The sequence below is a fragment of the Garra rufa genome, chromosome 3 (assembly GCF_049309525.1).
Source record: "Garra rufa chromosome 3, GarRuf1.0, whole genome shotgun sequence".
Taxonomy (NCBI): Eukaryota; Metazoa; Chordata; class Actinopteri; order Cypriniformes; family Cyprinidae; genus Garra; species Garra rufa.
This window is the reverse complement of record NC_133363.1, coordinates 18,208,161-18,228,907: the sequence shown is the minus strand read 5'-3', so window position 1 is coordinate 18,228,907 and position 20,747 is coordinate 18,208,161. Positions and strand designations below refer to the sequence as shown.

At 36.6% G+C, this 20,747-nt stretch overlaps 1 protein-coding gene across 1 annotated transcript in view; it reads left to right on the top strand.

Annotated features, from left to right (window-relative positions):
• The first annotated feature begins 2,529 nt into the window (after positions 1-2,529).
• Positions 2,530-20,747, top strand: part of nwd2 (NACHT and WD repeat domain containing 2) — a 66,658-nt gene continuing 48,440 nt past the window's right edge. Inside the window, exons 1-2 of the mRNA XM_073836574.1 lie at positions 2,530-2,680; positions 17,072-17,160. Coding sequence (XP_073692675.1) covers positions 2,530-2,680; positions 17,072-17,160 — 240 coding nt within the window. The remainder of the gene's footprint in view (positions 2,681-17,071; positions 17,161-20,747) is intronic.

Below are 20,747 nucleotides of genomic sequence, written 5' to 3'. Positions count from 1 at the left end.
AAAGAGAAGCATTTATTGATAATGAATTCAGAGCGCTCCTCCTCCTCCTCTCGTACTCCTGCTCGCCGCTGCGCATTAAGAGACAGCTGGCGATGAGAGGAATATCCCTCCACTCTCACTCTCATCTCTGTCACCTCACTTGTGTTTTCCTCAAGCACTGCGGACAGAAAACGCTGTGCGCGGAGCTTTATAAGATACGGCACGGGAGGATGCGGACCGCCGGGGTTTGGCCAGCGACCGTCACTCTCCCGGTCCCCCGGGACTGATTTTCGGTCAAAGATATTTAATGGGCGTTTGTATCGCCGTCTCCGCTGATTTCCGTGGATACCTGCTCGGATATTGTGTGATACGGCTCCAGGATGAAGAGGATGAACGTAAGCACTTAAAGTGTGTTTCTGTGCAAGCATGCTGCCTACATTCGTTGTGTGTTGAAGCGCAGCTGAGTTTATTTTGTTTGGAATTGGCTTTACTGTACGATCAACGCGCAACTTTGTCGTCTTCGGATGTGTTAAGCTTTACGGCAGGTGTGATATTAAGGCATGAAACGCGACTAAGACAAGCGATCTTCAACTCACTTCAATTAAGATTCGTTGTTTGCCGAGACAGAAAATTATCGATTGATCGTTCCGTTTGTGCGGAGATGCAGTTCGTGACCGGTTGCATTTACGCGTTTTATCTGGGTTACATCATTATCACTGAAAATGGTATAAAGTGAGAAAGTAGACATGATCCTCTGTGTTTCTTTTCAAGGAAATCCTCATTGCGCGCGGATCTTGCATTATGGTAACACCAGGCATTCCTCAAGCAATAAGTCATTTACAACTAGAGATGGGAATCGATTCTGGTTGCGATTCTGATTTCTTTTAACGATTCAGGTTAATTGACGCTTCCACTAGCTCTTTTAGTTAAAAGAGAATACCGTTTTTGAGGGGGGAAAGAAATGCAATAATGTGATTGCATTCGCTGCCCTCATCAGTATGTTTCATTCTGATAATAAATCAAAGGTAATATAATTATTGAAAAAGAATGTTTGCACAGGACTTTAATTACTTTAACCAAACACTACATTATAACAAGTAATTACTGAAAAATGGTAGCATTTGATTCATTCATATTTATACAATACCACCGGCAAAACAATACATGTTACCATATGGAAAATCTCATGTGCCATTATTACAACATTTCCTTTACCTTGACAGTATTCTAAAAATGCAGCTCTCATTTGTGGGACACTGCAAAGAAGACGCAAGATGCCAGCACAATAAAATGCAATCAAGTGAAAAATAACCGGGTCATAGGAAGCATTTGAAATGGACTACAGCATTCTCGCTGCAACCTGGAAACCTGGAACCTTGTCCATTCATGAATCAGACTAACTGATTGCCCTGTGTGTTTTTTTTTTTTTTTTTTTTTCAACATTCACACAACTCCAGAATAAAAGTGTAAATTCTTAAGGTAATGCTCAGTACAGTTACCCTTAAACAATTCAGAGATTAACCACAGTGACAACCTCATTTTTAAACTGAGTTGACACCCTTTCATTTTCAGGACTCACTTTTAAGTAAACATGTGCTGTGTGAATGGAACCATACTGGACAATTAGTTTGTCACTTCACACAGTACAATTTATGGGTATCTACTTGTTTATTAAATTGTGTTGTGTAAATAAGCCTTTTGTGTGTTGTGGACATGCCACCTTTAATACCCACTGCAATCACTGCCTTAATTTGCAGTAGCCTACTACTGTGTGTTATAATATGAATATTATGCTTGATTATTTAATAATAACGATATAGCTCTAGAAAATCTTACAAGATTCTTACTCAGGAAATTAATAAATACCATTTGAGAAGTGGGTTAGTTCTTTAAATCTAGTATGCTATTCCAAGTTCAGTCACTGTTACTATGATTAAAACTATCAGGTAAGAATAGAAAACAATATAAATGATAACTGCTGCATAAACAATAACTTTTGAGAGTCACACCCATTAATGAATATGTTTGTTAATTCAAAACATTTGACTGTTTGAGTACAATCTTTTATTCGTTAAAATGAAGCAGCTCATAAGATTCAGTGTTTCAGGAGTCACGCTTTATAATTTTGATTCATTAAAAAGAACTGACTCGTAAGAGTCATTTGTGCAGGAATCAGACTACACTGATCGTTGTATATTTTGAGCAGTTTATTCAGTAGTGGTCTTATTATGTAATAAAATGGAACTGCTTTTGAATTGGAATAAGTTCACATTTGCCACCACATTTACCAAGTTGATTAAGCAGATTTGCTTCATTGACGAACAGAAAGCAGCTTGGTTTAAAGAGCTAAGCTTTAAACCGTAGTTCACTACTGACCATAGAAAAAGGGCTTTTTTGCCCACAAAATTTTGTTTATGTGATTACACCACCAAATTGTGTGTGTATAAATGTAGCATCCATCCATTCATTCCCTTCAGTATTTTAAAACCATAGTCTGGGGTTCCTAAACATTTTGAATTCTGTTTGCAGCCGCGCTGGAAGTCGCCACCCATGTGGCCGTCCGGAGTGGGCAGCAGGCAGCCCTGTCCCCGTGAATCTGCTCTGCGCAGAGCAGCCATCAGTGGCAACGTCCTCGCACTCCCACCGTTCCATGTCCCCACGGGCAGGAGCGTCCGGGTCTTCATCTGTGCCAACCCTGATGGTAAGAGCGTGCAGTAACTTTTTTCCACACTGTAAATTAAAACCATATTTGTTGTTTTCAGAGTGCCACAGTGCAGCCTTTGAAGGTGTCTCAAATATCAAACCTTTACTTATGATAGATGCGTAAAAGTATGTGTATGTGAACTCAGGAATCACCTGAACCCAAGGTCCGTACTGTTTGCAGTGAACAAACACTGTGTTCTGTCAACTAGATTGACACCTGTTAATGCACGAGCGATGTGCAAGACATGCTTTATCATCCAATGTGTTAATGAACCAGATTTTACAGTAATGAATTCAGATGGCAATGACAGTTCCACATCATGCCGTTTCATAACACACACTGCCATCCTCAGAGATATGGCCGTTGCTAATGTCTGCAGGACCGTTGTCTCGTGTGCTTTGACAAGAGCAGCAGTGACAGCAGTTAGTGGAGCCGTCTGTCTCAGCACTGAACACGGGTTTCAACGTTCCACAGAAACACAGGCCAAGCAACCGTGACACAAAATATTGTGCAGCTGTACAGTCTCTAATATTAAAATAGGGGAGCTCTGAGCATTCAACTTGCTTGTGGCTATGGGAAAGCGGTTAACAGAGTGGGAATTTCTTGCTCCTATCCTGAGAAATCGTTGAGAGGTCATCATTCCCACCATCGATTGCTCATTTTTACATCTTAAGGCTTAAACCCAGTGCTGTTTAGAATTGACCTCAGATTTAATGAGTGCCAGGGGAACTAGACGGCACATATGCAGTCATAGATTTAAATATGGGCTGCAGGGAGACCTTAAAATAGTACTTCTAATCTAGGAGTAAACAAGCCAAGGGAAAGTATAAAATGGGTTAGGAGGGAGATAGAGGAAGAGAAATGGAGAAATGAGTGCAGAGGATTGAGGATGAAGTGAAAGGAGGGAAGATACCGGTGAATAAATTAGATCGGCACAAGGACGTCTTAAATAAAATGATGACCTTTCAGGCTGGAGGATTAATGATAAACTCTCCTCTAAATTGCAGCTATAACATAGATGCCCTTGTCATAGTCCACCTGTAGCTGCATTCATTCCTAATGCACATTTATGTGCTTACCTGCATTATTTCTAAAAATTATTAATAATGATAATAACAGGCCATTGTTTATTGTTATTAAATAACAGTAAAAAATATATAAAATGATATTTAAAAATTATTGGTCACTTTATGTTGCAACATAGGCTCATTGGAAATACGTGCCTCTATATAGATTTCTGCAAAACTGAAAAAAATTAACTTATATGTACGAATCACTGCAGTTTTCAGTTGAAACACTACAGTAAAACTTTTATAACTTTTTTACACAAAGTATGATTTCTAGGTAAAGAGTTTTGATTAATAAAGTCTTATTTTAACACAATTACTTGCAGAATATTACATTATGCCTTAAAACTATTTTAATATCCTGCATGCTTTAAAAACTGATACTTTTTGTTTTTGTCACATATACAGTTTCATATGCATGAGTTTTCCAATTCAGTAGGTATGCTCAGTTGCTCACGCGATATAGCGTTGTACTTGAGTGATGAAGAGCTCCGATACAAACCCTGTGTAACTACAGTTTGACAGAACAGCTCAAATCCGCAGGAATATGTACATCTACAAATGCATTTTCATATCACCTTTGCATTTGTTAACACTATCGGGTAGGTTTAGGGTTGGGTTTGATGTAGGGGATATTTTCAACACGATAGAGCATTAACCTTTAGCGACACTCCCCGGATATTTGAATTTTGAACAGCTGCAATACTTACCTCAAGCAGTGTAATAAAAACGCAGCAATACATGCCTGTACCAACGTAATAAAAATGTTCCACTGTCATGTATTGAACATGGGTTTTAGCGTCACGCTCTGAACATTTCACTTTGAAACGTGTAGTAAGATACATAATTACGGTGTTGCAGAAATGTATATAGAGGCACGTATTTTGATGAGCCTAAGTAGCTATTGGGTGGCCTTAAATACTTGCATTTAATCCACATTTGTAGTTCCACTGTAAACTCTTTTAAACCTAACCCTTACCTCAAAACCAAACTATACCTCAAACACATTAGCAGTAACTGTGGGAATAGTCCAGAAAAACACATAGTTGCACAGTAAATCCATAATCGTGTGGGTATTTAATGTTAGCTCTTATTAGTTAAGGCCACCTAATGTGGCCCAACATATTTTATTTAAATTATAAGGTAAAATGTGTCATGTTAAATACTTTTTCATAACCCAATTAAATATGAAGAGGCAGCTATAAATAAGCCATTCATATAGTAGGTGGAAAACTGTAAAACTCTGAAAACTGTAAACACTGTGGCACTATATTGCTGTCAAAACATTCTTTTTTTGTTTGAGTATCCTGACCATCCAACACAACAACATTGGCTCAACCAGTGTGTTAGTTTGAGACAGGACTGTCGGTTTGTTTGCCCAGTGGCAGACAGAGGGGGTGTTTGGAAAACCTGTTCTAAATTATCATTATTTTTGGCAGTTTCATCTGGTGAAGCTAGAGGTGTATAAATCACACATTTCAGCTTTAAATTAAATAGCTTTCTATGTATTCCTTTATAGAACAAAGTTTCCACACTCAAACACCATTAATGAATTCATGCAGTTCATGCTGGAATACGGTAAAGAGAGTGAGTTTCTACTGCAATAGAAAGATACTACAAGGATTTTTGTTCGCAGTCAGCCATGGAAAGCCAGCTGCTTGAAGATGGTTTAGTGAGAGGCAGAGGTGACACTCTGTGCTGAGAGAGTGTGAGGTGGAGTGTGGAATCTGATGTACTGGACTTGTAGATGCACAACTCAAAGGTGATGTCAAGGTAGAGAATTAATGATACTTTCAGTGGCCGAATGAGCTTTGGTGCAATGCTCTTCCCCTTTAAGCACTAGAGGGAGCAATTTATACATTGTAGAATTACAAAAAGGGAGTTGGCCTTACACACACGGACTCATAACAACTCTTTGTTGTCCGACAGTCTTACAAGTCTCACTCTTACATCTTGACTTGAGAGGAATGATTTCAATTTGTGTTAGAGCTATTGTAGAAGTCAGCTCCGTGATTTAGGGGGTCTACTAGGGGCAGTTAGGACAGCAGTTGCTGGAGTCTTGCTGGGGTTGAGATTGAGGCTTTGAGGAAATGAATGTGATAACATTTATACGGTCGTTTGGCTTTTTTGTCTCTCTGTAGGGTAACCAAGGGCGACTGGAGTTTTATGTGCAAGAGTTTTATTCTGCTTTAAGGACCTTGAATTTAATGCCGCTGTGTTGTAGCAACATGCGTGGAGTTAGACAACATGATTTATTATAGTGTATTCACTGTTTTAAATGCTGGGCTAAATCAAGTCTTTATACTCCTTTTTTGGTTATGAAACTTTTTTTTTTAGTTTTTGTCATTATTCAAAGGAATTTTACTTGATATGATTGTATGGTAACTAGGGCTGCCCCTAATAGTCGATTAACCATTAGTCGATGAGAAGAGCCTTGGTCGACCAAAATTTTATTAGTCGCAGAAAAAAAAATTCCACAGGAAGTGGCAAAGTCATGCAGTCTGTGACGGACAGATTGTTAACGGCTGGTCTATGTGGTAATATAGTACATCGGGCAGGACGTTCAAATGCTCACATATCAAATATGTCTTTTCATCTGAAATATGTAATAGCAACTTTACATGGCTGCTCAATCTAATGTTAACCTAGAAAAATGTGCGCTATTCAAGTGTTCAAATACTTTTTGGTCATAATTTTTGGTCATACAGATAAAGTAATACATCTTTGAATCTGTAAAGACTGTAAAGAATAATAATGGAACACTGCACTTTTGTAAAATAATGAAAGCAAACAGGATCTGCTTTTTTTTGCCATCTCGGTCTCTGTGAACTTGAGCACAAAACTTCTGTGTATACTTGCCTTACAGGCATGAAAATATATATCTATAGAGAGTGAAATGTCTACTTTCAAATTAACCAATTCAAACAGAAAACAAACGCTGCAGCAAGCTTTTTTGCGTGCGCTTGAGCGCCTATCAGGTTAAGTAGGCAACTGAAGGCTCATTATTCTGATTTATATGGTTTATTTATAAACGTGCGACTAGTTGACTAATGCCTAAAATGGACAACTACTAGTCGACCAGAAAAATCTTTAGTTGGCATATTTCATTGGCATTTCGTTGGTTGGCATGGACATGTTACTTTTGTGAGAATACATCCGAATGGTGTACCCTCAAATGAGATGAAGACAATAGTTTTTTTTATTAAAAGTGTTTTAAATATTAAGTGTTTCACCGCAGTGTCTCATGCTCATTAGTTGCGTAGTGTTGTTTGGTGAGAAAAAGCCTAAGAAGAATAGTAAAAATTATACAATGGAACACACTTTTACTATTGTGCTTTACTTACAGATGGGGAAATTACACAAGGTGGAAATATTTGATGACAGAAGTTGCTAAGTTGCTGCTTCTTTTGAACTATTTTCTAAAACTCACTAGTATCAGTGTTATTTACATAAAACTCAGAAACAATCATGCTAATCCCAAACCAGGTTAATGAAAATACCTGCCTCTATAGACATTTGTGCAACACAGTAATTACGTACCTTACTGAGTGTTTCGCGGCCGTTTCAAAGTGAAGTACCCAGAGAGTGGCGCTAAAACACCCATTTAATATGTGACTGTGGCACGTTTTTATTATGTTGGTACAGGCATGTACGTATTGCGGCTGTTCAAAAATCCAAGAAGTGTTGCTAAATGTTAATACTCTGCCGTGTTGGAAATATCCCCAACACCAACCCTAATCCTACCCGATAGTGTTAACAAATGCAAAAGTGATTAAAAAAACACATTTGTTGATGCTGCCATGCTATTTTAACTTCCTTACACAGATTTGAGCTGTTTTTGATTCACAGGGTTCATACCAGAGCTCTTCACCTCTCAAGTGCAAAGCCATATTGCATGAGCTTCCAAGCAAACCTACTGAATTAGAAATGTCATGCATATGAATCTGTATATGTGACAACAATGTTCAAAAGTATCAGTTTTCAAATCGCACAGGATGTTCAAATTGTTTTGAAGTCATAACATAAAATTCTGCAAATAACTGTGTGAAAATTAGGCTTTATTAATCAAAACTCTGTACCTGTAAATCATACTTTGTGTGAAAAGGAGTAGAGTTGTTGGAGTTTTACTGCCTCTAGTGTTCATTTCAACTGGAAACTGCAGTGATTCGTACATATAGGTAGGCCTATGTTTTTTCAGTTTTGCAGAAATGTATATAGAGACACATATTTCCAATGAGCCTAGGTATGCTGATCCATGTCTCCATTGGGGTATCAATACTTAAAGTACACAAATAACAGCAGTGCTAATGCTAGCTAGAGAACTATGGAATGCACCTATAAAACCATAAGAATGTTTTGGTTCTTGGTGATATCAGCTAATCAGTGTTGTCAAGGCCTCATTTTCTCAAAGTGATTAGTCACATAGCATTTATAGCACAGTTGACTGGCTCAAAAAAATCGGTGTCCAAGATTCGAGATCAGCAGCCAAGCAATTGCCATTGAGATAAATGAAAATGCTAACAGATAGCATTCTTCATGTATAATAGACCTCCTTGATTGAGTCGGTATTGTTGTGTTGGACAAACCGAACAAGGCGTTATTAGTGCATTTCAGGAGTATCACCCTATGAATGGCTTATTTATAATCATCTCTGCATATTAAATTTTGATAGTATTTTAACAGAGAAAAGATTTGCACACTTCAACCTTTAATGCAACATTGCTTCATAAGCATTGCATTCAAAAACACTCAAATGGCTTATAATGGTGATGGATAATTATGTGCTTTGAATATTCAGATAATATTTTTGCCTTTGAGCATTTGGTAATTAGTTTACTAATGCCATGTAGCTAATGGATTGCCAACAGGAATGTGTTTTAGTCACAGATGGGATTTCATTCAGTCGTTAAGCACACACGGTCAGGCGCCTTTGATGGGGAGCAATTCTCGTTCCATCGTCCTCCATCTTGCGACCTCACCTAATCCCTAAGAGTCTTGAGCTTCAGCATCAGACAGCTGTATCAATACTGAGCTCATCTATATGCGACCATCCGTTCAGAGCCCGTGCTGCTGGAGACACATGTGAAAGCCCCATGGGATACGACTGCACAAAAGCTTTACCCCAGATTATAGACATGATTGGACAGAGCATTGAGCGAGACGCTTGCAGCTTGAGATTCGAAATGACGCAGATATTCATAAACTATTAAAGCATGTTTAGAACACGCAAAGTGACTGTAGAAAGCTTTTATCTGAAAAAGTCAGTGATGGTAATGTGGTGTGGCATCTATTTCCACCAGCACATACATTTTTATACAGCTTTAAAATGGGTCTATATATGCATAAGATCCACTTAAGAATCAGTTTGTGACTGTGTTGTTGGTTGATGTTTGATGTGCCTTTCTGAAGCTCTTAGATGTAACGAAGAAAGAAATTCATAAGGGAAAACCACTTTATGGAGTCAACGTCTAAGTCCATTCACAACAAATTATGAGAATTCTGTCTCATGACTTGCAGATGAAAAAATAGATATCATGGCCACAAATGAATAATTCAGTACCGCAATTTATTGAGAGCCACATTTTATTAATTTCTTGCATAATTTGAATTGACTTAAATCATATTGTACTAAGTTGCTCCCTTATTTTATTATGTAAATTGCATTTTCAAAATTGCAATTGAATTTCAAAAATGCTAGATGGAGAACAACAGAATGGGACAAAATGGAGGTGTCGCGAGATGTTTTTGAGCTGTGTTTAACTCAAATACACAGATTAAGAGACTAAAAACAGTATGATGTGCAGTAATGGTGAAAAATCTAACATTTAGCATATGTTTAGAACAAATGAAAAGCAATAGATGAATGCAATAATGCAGTCTGTGTGTGAACAGCCTCTAAGTCCTAGAATGGGTAACACTTTATTTTGATAGTCCACATTAACTATATGTCAGCTACCAGTAGAGTAGAGTATTAGTAGACTGTTTGCTTAATATCTACAATTAGTTGACATTACAATAGCATTCTACTAACTGTAAGTAACTGTGCAACTGTAAGTAGCACATCAACTTATTTTACTAACCCTAACAGTACTAATGCTTAGAGTTAGTTGACATATAATTGCAAAGTTACTAATAGTCATTAGAATGTCTGAAGTGGCAAGTGCACTTAATGCAAATAGGGTCCATGTTGGTTTCATTTTCACTTTAAATGCATAGAGCCTGGAAAATCTCATTCGTCCATACAGCAGTTTAATGGCAGTCTTTCTGGGCTTTGATTGAGGCTACAAGATTTTATTATAAAAATGATAAGTCTCGTTCAAGTCATTTATTTCTCACACCCTTTCATGACTCCCACCTTCGTCTTCCCTTACTTTCCTTCCTTCCTTCTTTCCTTCCTTCAATTCAGTCGGGTTCAATAATGCTTTATTGGTATTATCCCCCTTCCCCCACCATGTGGTGAATGAGCTCCCTTGTTTTTTTCTCCCTGTTCATTATCTTTTTTTTATCACCGTCAATCATTTCAGAGATTTCAAACATGCCACGTGTAAATGTGTAGGCCAGCACAGCAGCGCATATAGCTGGTGGTTCTTTTATTCTTTTCTTTGTCTCTCTATTTTTCTTTCTTTCTTTTTTCTCTATACATATTTCAAACCTTATATCTTTGACACAATTTCCAAATGGATGCATTTTGAAAGCTTCAATCTGTTATGCAAATGCACTGTCTAAAGTGCTCCCCAGTGCGTGGCCCGTTAATTCATTTATGACTATATGAAGGTATCTACTTAGGTGGTTTTCCCTGGTGTTTTGCCAGTCTATACGTGTCTTGTCTACTAACTTGACAATAATGCATTCTAAAGGTCTAAAGGTTTCTTTTGTTCTGAAAATGGGAAATTATTTAAACATTAAATGTTAAATGATAAGCCCACAACAAACCTTTTGAAATGAACCTTTCCAGTTTTTTCCAGCTCCTGTGTTATATTGTTTGTGTTAATATTAAAGGAGAAGTTCACTTCCAGAACAAAAATTTACAGATAATTTACTCACCCTCTTGTCATTCAAGATGTTCATGTCTTTCTTTCTTCAGTCGTAAAGAAATTGTTTCTTGAGGAAAACATTTCAGGAATGGTCTCCATATATTGGACTTTTATGGCACCAGTTTGAACTTAATTCCAAAATGCAGTTTAAATGTAGCTTCAAAGGGCTCTAAACGACCCCAGCCGAGGAAGAAAAGCCTTATCTAGCAAATTGATTGGTAAAATGTAAAATTTATATACTTTTTAACAACAAATCTCTGCAATGTGCATGCGTACTATGTGCGCTTGAATATAGTTAGGGTAGGTCAAAAAACTTCCATCTCATTTTCTTCTCCAACTTCAAAATTGACCTACAATTCATACTGTTTACCACTAGACTATTACACCTTTTTTCTAACAAGCCTACTGCATTTTTTATCAAAAAGATTTTTTATCAATAATCCTTATTCGCTAGTTTCACTGAATGAGCTGTACATTTTCGCTCATGTTACATACTTGAGGAGAATAACATAACACTTAACATTATAATATGACAAGGCATAACAAGAATATCTAGTTTCTTCTTGATTATTTTAATTTTTCCCATGTATTCCACTGTAAAAAAAAAAAATGAAAAAAAAAACAACATATACTGCACATTTGTGGCCTGCTTAATTTAATTTATCATACATCCCATGAATAATTCACTGGAATGCGCAAGAATGGACTGTTTTTGCCCATTGAATTTCACCGAAATGTATCAGTGACCACATCTTACAGTCACAATGAAAAGTATTGGCACTCTGTATTGTGATGTACATCCGAGCGTAACAGATATGATATTTTGATTAAATATATCAAAATATATGTACAGGTGAATTGTTTACAATGTTCTCACAAGATAACATACATTTACAAAATAGATAGGGTGCATTTTCATTTAAATGAGACCTATTATGCCCCTTTTTATAATATGTAATATAAGATTTAGGTGTCCCCAGAATGTGTCTGTAAAGTTTCAGCTTAAAATACCCCAAAGATCATTTATGATATCATTTTGAAAAGGCCTATTTTGAGTGGAAGAAGAAACACACTGTTTTCTGAGTGCACACATCAAAAGCATGCACACAGAAAGCAGCTGTCAGATGGCATGTGAGTACTAAACTAAGTTCTCTTTCTTGTCTTATTGCACTTAAACTGTCAAATACACACAAGTTTGTGTGTTAAAAACACATGAGTTACAAAAACCGTTGGTTATGTCTGTGAAGGTAAACAGCTGGGAAAGAAATTGCATGTTTACATAGATCTGTGTGGCAGCAGTGTAATTTAAAGTAAATAAATCAATAATTCAATGGCTCTTTAGTCTTCTCTGAGGCTGGGACTCTAAATAGTGTTCTGTGCTCGTTTGTGTAGCCAAAGACAGAACAGTTAGCATGCCTTGCCCAAACTATTGCCATGGCGTTTGAACTTGTACACCATTGTCACTTGCAAAAACAAAATGACGGCGCCGTGGGTGGAAACGTGCAGATTACGAGGCGGTAATATTGTAATAAGATCACCTTCCTATGTCACAGGGGGAGTGAAAGAAAGTTGATGGGTTTTCGTTTTTTATGTTTTCGGAGTTAGTAGATGCACTGGGGACCCGATTGTAGCACTTGAATGTAGAAAAAGTCAGATTTTCATGATATGTCACCTTTAATGCAGATTTCAAGAGTCATGAGGTGGAAAAAGTTGAAAGAGTACAGGAAGACAGAAAAGAGAATGCAAAGTTATCAAGGCAGCCGGTTCAAAAGCGACTGGGTGGGAAACAAAAAAACTCTAGACAGTTTAACCACAGCGTTTATAACTGAGAAAACAACAAAAATGGCACAGGAAAACAGTGTGAGGGAAAAGTAATAGGCAGAGACTAGATAATTTATAGGACAGCCCAAAAAAGATCAGAATGGACAGTTATAAAAGATTTAAAACATGAAAGGCACACGAGTTGTTCAATCCGCCAAAAATCTGAACTAGGTTGACACAGATAGAGATGCCGTAGCGAGCTGTGACACGCTGTCTTGGCTGTCTGTATCTAGAGGGTTCAGAGCGCATGATTGGCCTCATCTTCCACAGAGAGCTCTCCAGTCAGATTTTTCCGTTTTCTGTCGCAACTATCAACTATCAGTGGAGAGTCTGCACAATAGCAAACTGATACAGACAAGTGGAAGAGGAAACCATGCTTCAGTAGGATTGAAATGTGCATATAAATATGCTACCTTTCATTGTCATTCCAAGGTAATTTAAAGCTTAGCAGGGAAATAAAGATGCAAAGATTGACTGAGCATCGCCTATTATGTGACCTTGAAATACAAGAGACTATTTTAGGTGCTGTATTGAAGGTTTTGTGAATAGGGCACTGGTCACATGTGTTTTTGCATTGCTACTAGCAGCTGTGTAGTAGTAAATACAGTAAGCATGAGTATCCTCAATGTGTCAACTCGCATGCTTCATAATGCCCTGACTGTCTGTGACAAAGGGCATCATGTAATATTCAACAATATACACTGCTGCTGTCTGCAAAATACTGAGGCCACTAGTAAATACTGCTATTTTTGCATTTTATTCACACAAATTAATTCATAAATAAATAAATTCATTTCAGGATGTCTTTCGCTTCAATAAAAGCAGCACTCATGCTGCATGAACTGCACCAATCATATTATTATATATATGTATACCATCTTATTAGTAATATTTTTTATTTTGTCATATTGTTGATTTTTTTTACATTTTCAAAACCTTATTTACAGGTTTTGAATCCCAGACTGTCAAGGTGATCTCAGACGCTGTGTTTGTTTATTTCTGCTACTAGCAGCAGAGAACAGTACAGTGACTACAGTGTAAGCCGGGAAATCTCTGTTTTCAAGCCTTGCTGGCAGCCATCCCCCGAGAAAATACAGTGTATGAAAGAACAGAGTGTTGAAGAGAGAACAAAAGACAGTGACTGAAAGAGAGATGTTCGTACGTGTTTGTATGTGATTTGCTCGTATAAGCATTCATGCATATCATGGAAAGTATCTGAGAGGGAAAGACCTTCAGCCCACGCTGACAAAACCACAATGTTTATTTATTTATTTTTTTTGGATATGTATCACAGAAACACCATAGTATTCTTTACCTTGAAGAACCTTGAAATACCATGTTAATACCATGATAAATCAGTATGGTAATCATTCAGTGTCAAATAATTCTGTTAAAATAAAGTTAAAAAGCATTAATTGAAACAAAGCTAAGATAATTATAATATTTTCTTAGTATTAATATTATTATACATTATTTATTATTATAAAAATGCAGCAAAAAAGATAAAAAAAAACATAAACAACTAAAATTAAAATGCAAACTGAACATATAAAAATAAATTGAAAATATTGATAATAGTATATAAATAATAATTAAAAAAATATAGCTGCAAGCAGCAATTACGGGGCCAAGCACTCAACGGGGAAAACGAGGAGCTAAGGATGGCAGGAACAGCAGACCAACTGCAACAATATGTAAAAGGAAGCAATTTTAAAATGATTTTAGTTAAAACGACAGAAAAAAATGACGTAGAACGCCTACTAATATGATTTAATGGCTTATTACGTTTGACCAACAGGTGGCACTGTTATCAAATCGATGTGGTGTCTTTAGTGTGAGGTGACAAAGGTACACACAAAGTTTGGTGTCTTTATGTCAAAGCTTTGCAGAGATAAAGCCTCAGAATTATTTTGGCGTCAAGCCTAAAATTTGTAGAGGCGCTGTACGAAAACGGTTTCATCTATCAACATGAAATCCATAACTTTTTGTCAGCACAGTCTGAAGATGATCTGACTCGATTTTGGTGAAAATCGGACTAATAGTCTAGGATTAGTTCGAAAAAGTAGGTTTTCAACATAAATCAAAATGGCGGACAGGAAGTTTGACCAACTGTGGCATATTTGGTATCTATGTTGTCGGCATGACCCAAGTAATTTCATTACAATAGGCTAATGCTATCTACAGTTATTAGCATTTTTGGACAATTTATAATTGATAGTTAATGAATGGTTTATTACTCTTGACCAATAGGTGGCGCTGTTACCAAATTGATGTGGTGTAATCAGTGAGGTGATAATGCCACATACTGTACAAAATTTGGTGCAAATATCTCAAAGCTTTGCAGAGATATAGCTTCAGATGTGCTTTGTCATCTTTTCAGCAAATTTGTTGATGCGTTAAATGAAAACGGTTTCGAATATCGACACAAAATCCATAACTTTTTGTCAGCATGGTCTGAAGATGATTTAGTCAAATTTGGTGAAAATCAGACTAACGGTCTAGGAGTAGTTTGAAAAAGTAGGTTTTCTACATTAATTAAAATGGCGGACAAGAAGTTATGCCAATTTTGGCATAATTGATATCAATGTTCTCGGCATGACCCAAGGAATATTTTGAGATCACTTTCATCACAATAAACCATATTTCACATAAGTTATTAGCATTTTACTAAATTCCCTTATAACTTTTAACCACAAGGTGGCGCTGGCCCCAAAATTTGTATGTACATTCAGGGCATGGTACCGAACATTTTAGTAATTAATGTTGAAACTATATGCTAATCCGTTCTCAAGATACAGCATTTTAAAGCTAAATTCAAAATTGTCGACACCCAAACTGGTTGACGTGGGAAAATTGTATATGGTTCGACTCGGCATGCTCCTCCGAATCTAACAAGAGCAGTTGCAAGATTTTTGGCTAATTCATTGAGAAGTTATAAGCAAAAATAGCCATTTTTCATATCTCCTGACCACTAGGTGGCACTGTGATGAAACTCTGCAGGTAGCCTCAGGTCATGCTTGTTATAACACACACCAAGTTTGGTCTCAATACTCCAAAGTATTGCGGAGATAAATCCTCACATCCATTTTTACATGCTTGTCATAGAATTAATTAGCGTGTTATTCGAGAACTGTTTGTCCAATCAACTTGAATTCCATAACTTTTTGCCAGCAGGGTCTGAAGATGACCTGAGCCAATTTTGGTGAAAATCAGACAAACCGTCTAGGACGAGTTCGAAAAAGTAGGTTTTACAAACAATTAATTATAGAAAAAAAACTATACCTTTTTTGAATTTTGGTATTCATTCAACTCGGCATGACCCACGGATTCAGAGAAAAAAAGAATTTTGATTTTGTGGCTTACGGTTAAAAAGTTATTAGCAAAAAGAAAGTGAAATTTCGGACAAGTGGTGGCGCTAGAGAGTTTGAGTTAGAGACTCCAAACTTGCTATGGTTAATGTTGGGACTGTCCTCTATCAGTGTGCAAAATTATACAACTTTTCTGCAAGCAGTTCTATGGGCTGCCATAGACTTGCGGTGGAAGAAGAAGAATAATAAGAATTCTAACGGATACAATAGGTGCCTACGCACCTTCGATGCTTGGCCCCTAATAATAACACCAACGGATACAATAGCTGCCACCGCACCTTCGATGCTTGGCCCCTAATTCTAACAGATACAATAGGTGCCTACGCACCTTCGGTCTAGGCCTAATAACACTCGGTCTAGGCCTAATAACACTTAAGTACTATAGTATTAATCAAAGTAGCATGATACAGTTGAAGTCAAAAGTTTACATATACACCTTTCAGAATCTGCAAAATGTTAATTATTGTACCAAATAAGAGGGATCATACATTTTTTTTTATTTAGTGAATACACTATAAAAAATGTTTCAACTTAAAATTATTTTTTACCCCACTGACTAAGCATTTTAAGTTTTGTCAGCTAAAAAATCCAAGTTGTTACTTAACGTCATATTAGTTAACTTAAAATTTCAAATTGACTAAACTTAAAAAATTTTAGTCAGCAAGGTAACAAATTATTTTTAGTTGAAACAATTGTTTTTTACAGTCTAAGATATTTTACATAAAAGATGTTTACATATCTTTTCTAAAAATTACTATTACATTCTGTTCAAAAGTTTACACCCCTGGCTCTGAATGCATTGTCTTTTCCTTCTGAAGCATCAGTGAGCGTTTGAACCTTCTGGCAGAAACATTTAGCAGATTCTGCAAGATGTATTCAAACTTTTAACTTCAACTGTATTACCATCTGAGACCATCGCTCTTCCATCCTAACAACACAGTACTTTTTTGTAATTGCAGCCTGTTAAAAATCTGAATAAAATCGATTTACAGACATTTACAAACAAAGGTTTATGAATATTTACAGATAGATGTTTAATATTCTGTCCTCTGAGTATCCTCTCTTATTATTCATGTTTGTTCGTGTTTCCTGTCACAGATACAGAAGCAGAGAGAAATGCTCTGAAAGAACATGTCTATCCCAAACTCCGAGACTTCTGCAGGGAGAACTATGGCATTGAATTCCAGGTAACACAGCCATCACTTTTCTGTAAATTCTCTACAACAACCATTAAGTTCAAGATAAACAGATTTCTTTCTCTTTTTTTCTTTTCTAACCTTCTGCTTTCTCCTTCTCGCTCTGTGGGCTGGGAAGATAAAGTTTCTTAGGGTCTATTATGTGATCTCAGCACTGATATTCTCATGCAAGACGAAAGTATGTGTCTCTTATATTCACCCTCAGGAGCATGGCCAGAAATCCTTCTTTTTCTTTCCCTTCTCTCCTCTGGAGTGGTATTTACAATGCAAATGGTTTGTTGTCTGAGAGAATGGAGCAGTGGGGAGATTTTTATCACGCAATTTGATAAACAAATGCAGGGCCTAGAAGAGGTACCTTGGCCTTTGACGCAGACTGTGCTGAGATTGAACTAAAGCTACATGGGTGTGGCATTTGACCTGATTTCAAGAGCATCCCCTCAAGAAACAGATCTTTATGTAAGGCTACGCCTTGGTAAACGCAAGACTGTTTTTGGTGTCACTAAAAACATAAGTGACATTGATAACCTCTTGTGATAATCTCTGAAAAAAAGAAATTTTTCAAGAAACATCTTTTAGATTTTTCTTTCTTTTAATTCTTTTATCTGCAATTAAAGAGCTTTATTGACAAAGTGTTTATTGTCACAGTACTTGAAAAAAGGATAATCTTTGGAGACAGAGATTACGTTTAACAATTTCATTAAATTATTAGCGATGAAGAAGAAGAAGTGACAGATCTTTACTTTCTATATTGTGTTGTACATATGAGTAAAATGGATTATCAAATTTGATTTAGGATTTTTGATTGGATGAGTTAGGTGAATCCATTAGCCCCATTCACATTGCCAGAGACATGCAAAGTCAAAACGACATGATGATCTCATTCACATTCAACTTCCAGTGACCCCTGGAGACAGGATGCAAGTGTGTCCAGCGATGCAACAGAGTAGTGAAAAGTTTAACTTTATGCAAATAACAGAACATTTCAGAAGCAACTACAAAATGGGAGTGTCAGTGTGAGCAGGTCTTTAGTCATAATACCAAAATTGCCTGTAGTCAATAGCTTGTTATATTCTGTATACCAATTTCGATACAACACCCACAAAAAAGATAATGAAACTGAACACAACTAAAGAGTAAATGTTACCTAATGTCAAATTAAAATCCTAAACTCCAAAAAAATACCAGTAAACGGTCAGTAACAAAAAGAAGAACAAAGAAACAATTTACAAGCAATATAACAAAGACATTAATGGGGTAAACAGTGCTTGGATTTTCAAAAGTACCAATTGACAATAGCATTTTTTTTTTTCAATTAAGCAAAGAAAGAAAGCAATAAAACAAAGAAAGTAATTAAAAGTACAATAAAACTGCTTAAATTATTGGCATAGGCTTCAATGCATGATTGTTCAATATTATGCAACATAGGCTCATTGGAAATGTGCCTCTATATACATATTTTGCACAAAAAAAACATACCTATATGTACAAATCACTGCAGTTTCCAGTTGAAATAAACACTAGAGGCAGTAAAACTAACAACATTTATTACTTTTCACACAAAGTATGATTTACAGGTACAGAGTTCTGATTAATAAAGCCTAATTTTCACACAGTTACAGTACTTGATTGAATATTATGTTATGACTTCAAAACAATTTTAACATCCTGCACGATTTGAAAACTGATTTTTTTAAATGCTGTCGTCACATATACAGCTTCATATGCATGAGTTTTTTTTTAATTCAGTAGGTTTGCTTGGGAGCTCAAGCGATATGGCGTTTCACTTGAGTGATGAAGAGCTCCAGTATGAACCCTGTGAAACTACAGTTTGACAAAACAGCTCAACTCTACATAAGGAAGTTAAAATAGCACAGCTGCATCAACAAATGCATTTGTATATCACTTTTGCATTTGTTAACACTATTATGTAGGTTTAGGGTTGGGTTTGGTCTAGGGGATGTTTCCAACATGATAGAGCATTAACCTTTAGCGACACTCCCCGGATATTTCAATTCTAAACAGCCACAATACATACCTCAAGCAGCGTAATAAAGATGTGCCACATTCACATATTGAACTTGTTTTAGCGCCACTCTCTGAACATTTTACTTTAAAACTGCTGCGAAGTGTGCATTAAGAGATGTAATTACAGTGTTGCAGAACTGTATCTAGAGGAATGTATTTTCATGAGCTTGGGTCAATATTGTTTTGGTAATGTTACGTCATAGACAGCAGCGGTTCTGCAAGATTGCGTTTACACAGTGCTACACACATCCTGTTTGAGAAGACATAAACAACTGTGTTTACATTATGTTTACACTGTGTTTACATTTCTGTTGAATAGGTGTTAAAGAGGTGTTACAATTTTTTTTTTTTGCTTGGTGCCATTAATGGACATGCTTATCTTTTAATGAATATGTCAGTTTATGCACATCAGGGGCCTCATTTATAAAGACTTGCGTAGAAACCATCCTTGATTTTATCTAAGAACTTTTCTGATTTGATCGTAAGAGCGATTCAGAGAAAATGAACGTACACACGAAATCCATGCGTACGCCAGTCATTTGGTTATAAATCACAAATGATCGTGGAATTGTGTGCAGCTGAATGTTCCGCCGTCGAAACGCCCCTGCTTAATTAATTAACATATAAAATGAGCTCATTCCTAAAGCAAAAACTCTGTGACAATGGCAAGTAAAAAGGAGCGCAAGAAATCAAATTATAGTGAGGCTGAACTATCTGCAATACCAGGCATTACCACAAGGAAACGGTCGTACGCCAAGCTGGAATCTGACGTGGAGATAAGTACTTTTCCACGTCAAAGACGGTTTTTATAAATCTGTACTTTGACGTGGATTTGATCGTACGAACACTCTAAGATCAAATCAGTGCGTAAGAAAGTTTTATAAATGAGGCCCCAGGTGTGACTGCTCTGAGAGTAAGGTGAGACATTAAGGTCAGTTGTTGCCCAGATTAGTCATTGATCCACAATGTAGTGCTGTTTGGGGTATTATGAATCCATCAGGTGTCTACGATGGTCAAGAGTGACTGGTTAAATGAAAATTTCTTCAAATGTATAAGAGATATTGGCTTATAAGATTATTTGATGTTTTGGCATGAAAACTAGTTCTGTGCTATCGCTCAGACCTATTGTGATCACACTGCTTATAAACTGAAGTAAATGATTATAAGTCAAGTGGGCTTACAACAGAACATAACCTGGAAAAAAATCACTTTACAGATTATACTTATCAAGTTTCATTCAAATGATTTTGAGTTTTTGGATATTTTGATAATCTGACATGAGATGTTTATTGTTGTAATATCAATGTAGAATGCTTGATTGTGGCTTGATATTTATAGAGTTTACTGAGAGAGTTTTTATTACATTTATCACATTGTTTTTCAAAATAAACTGACAGGAAAGCAAAGTTAGTGTGAGAGAGGAAGAGGAAACTGAAAGATTTGGGGTGTGAGAGAGAGGCAGAAGGTGAGAGAGAAAAGTGAGAGACAGACAGAAAAAGAAGGGAGTTCTCTCCAGAAAATATGATGTGGCAAATTGCGATTCTTTCTGGTCA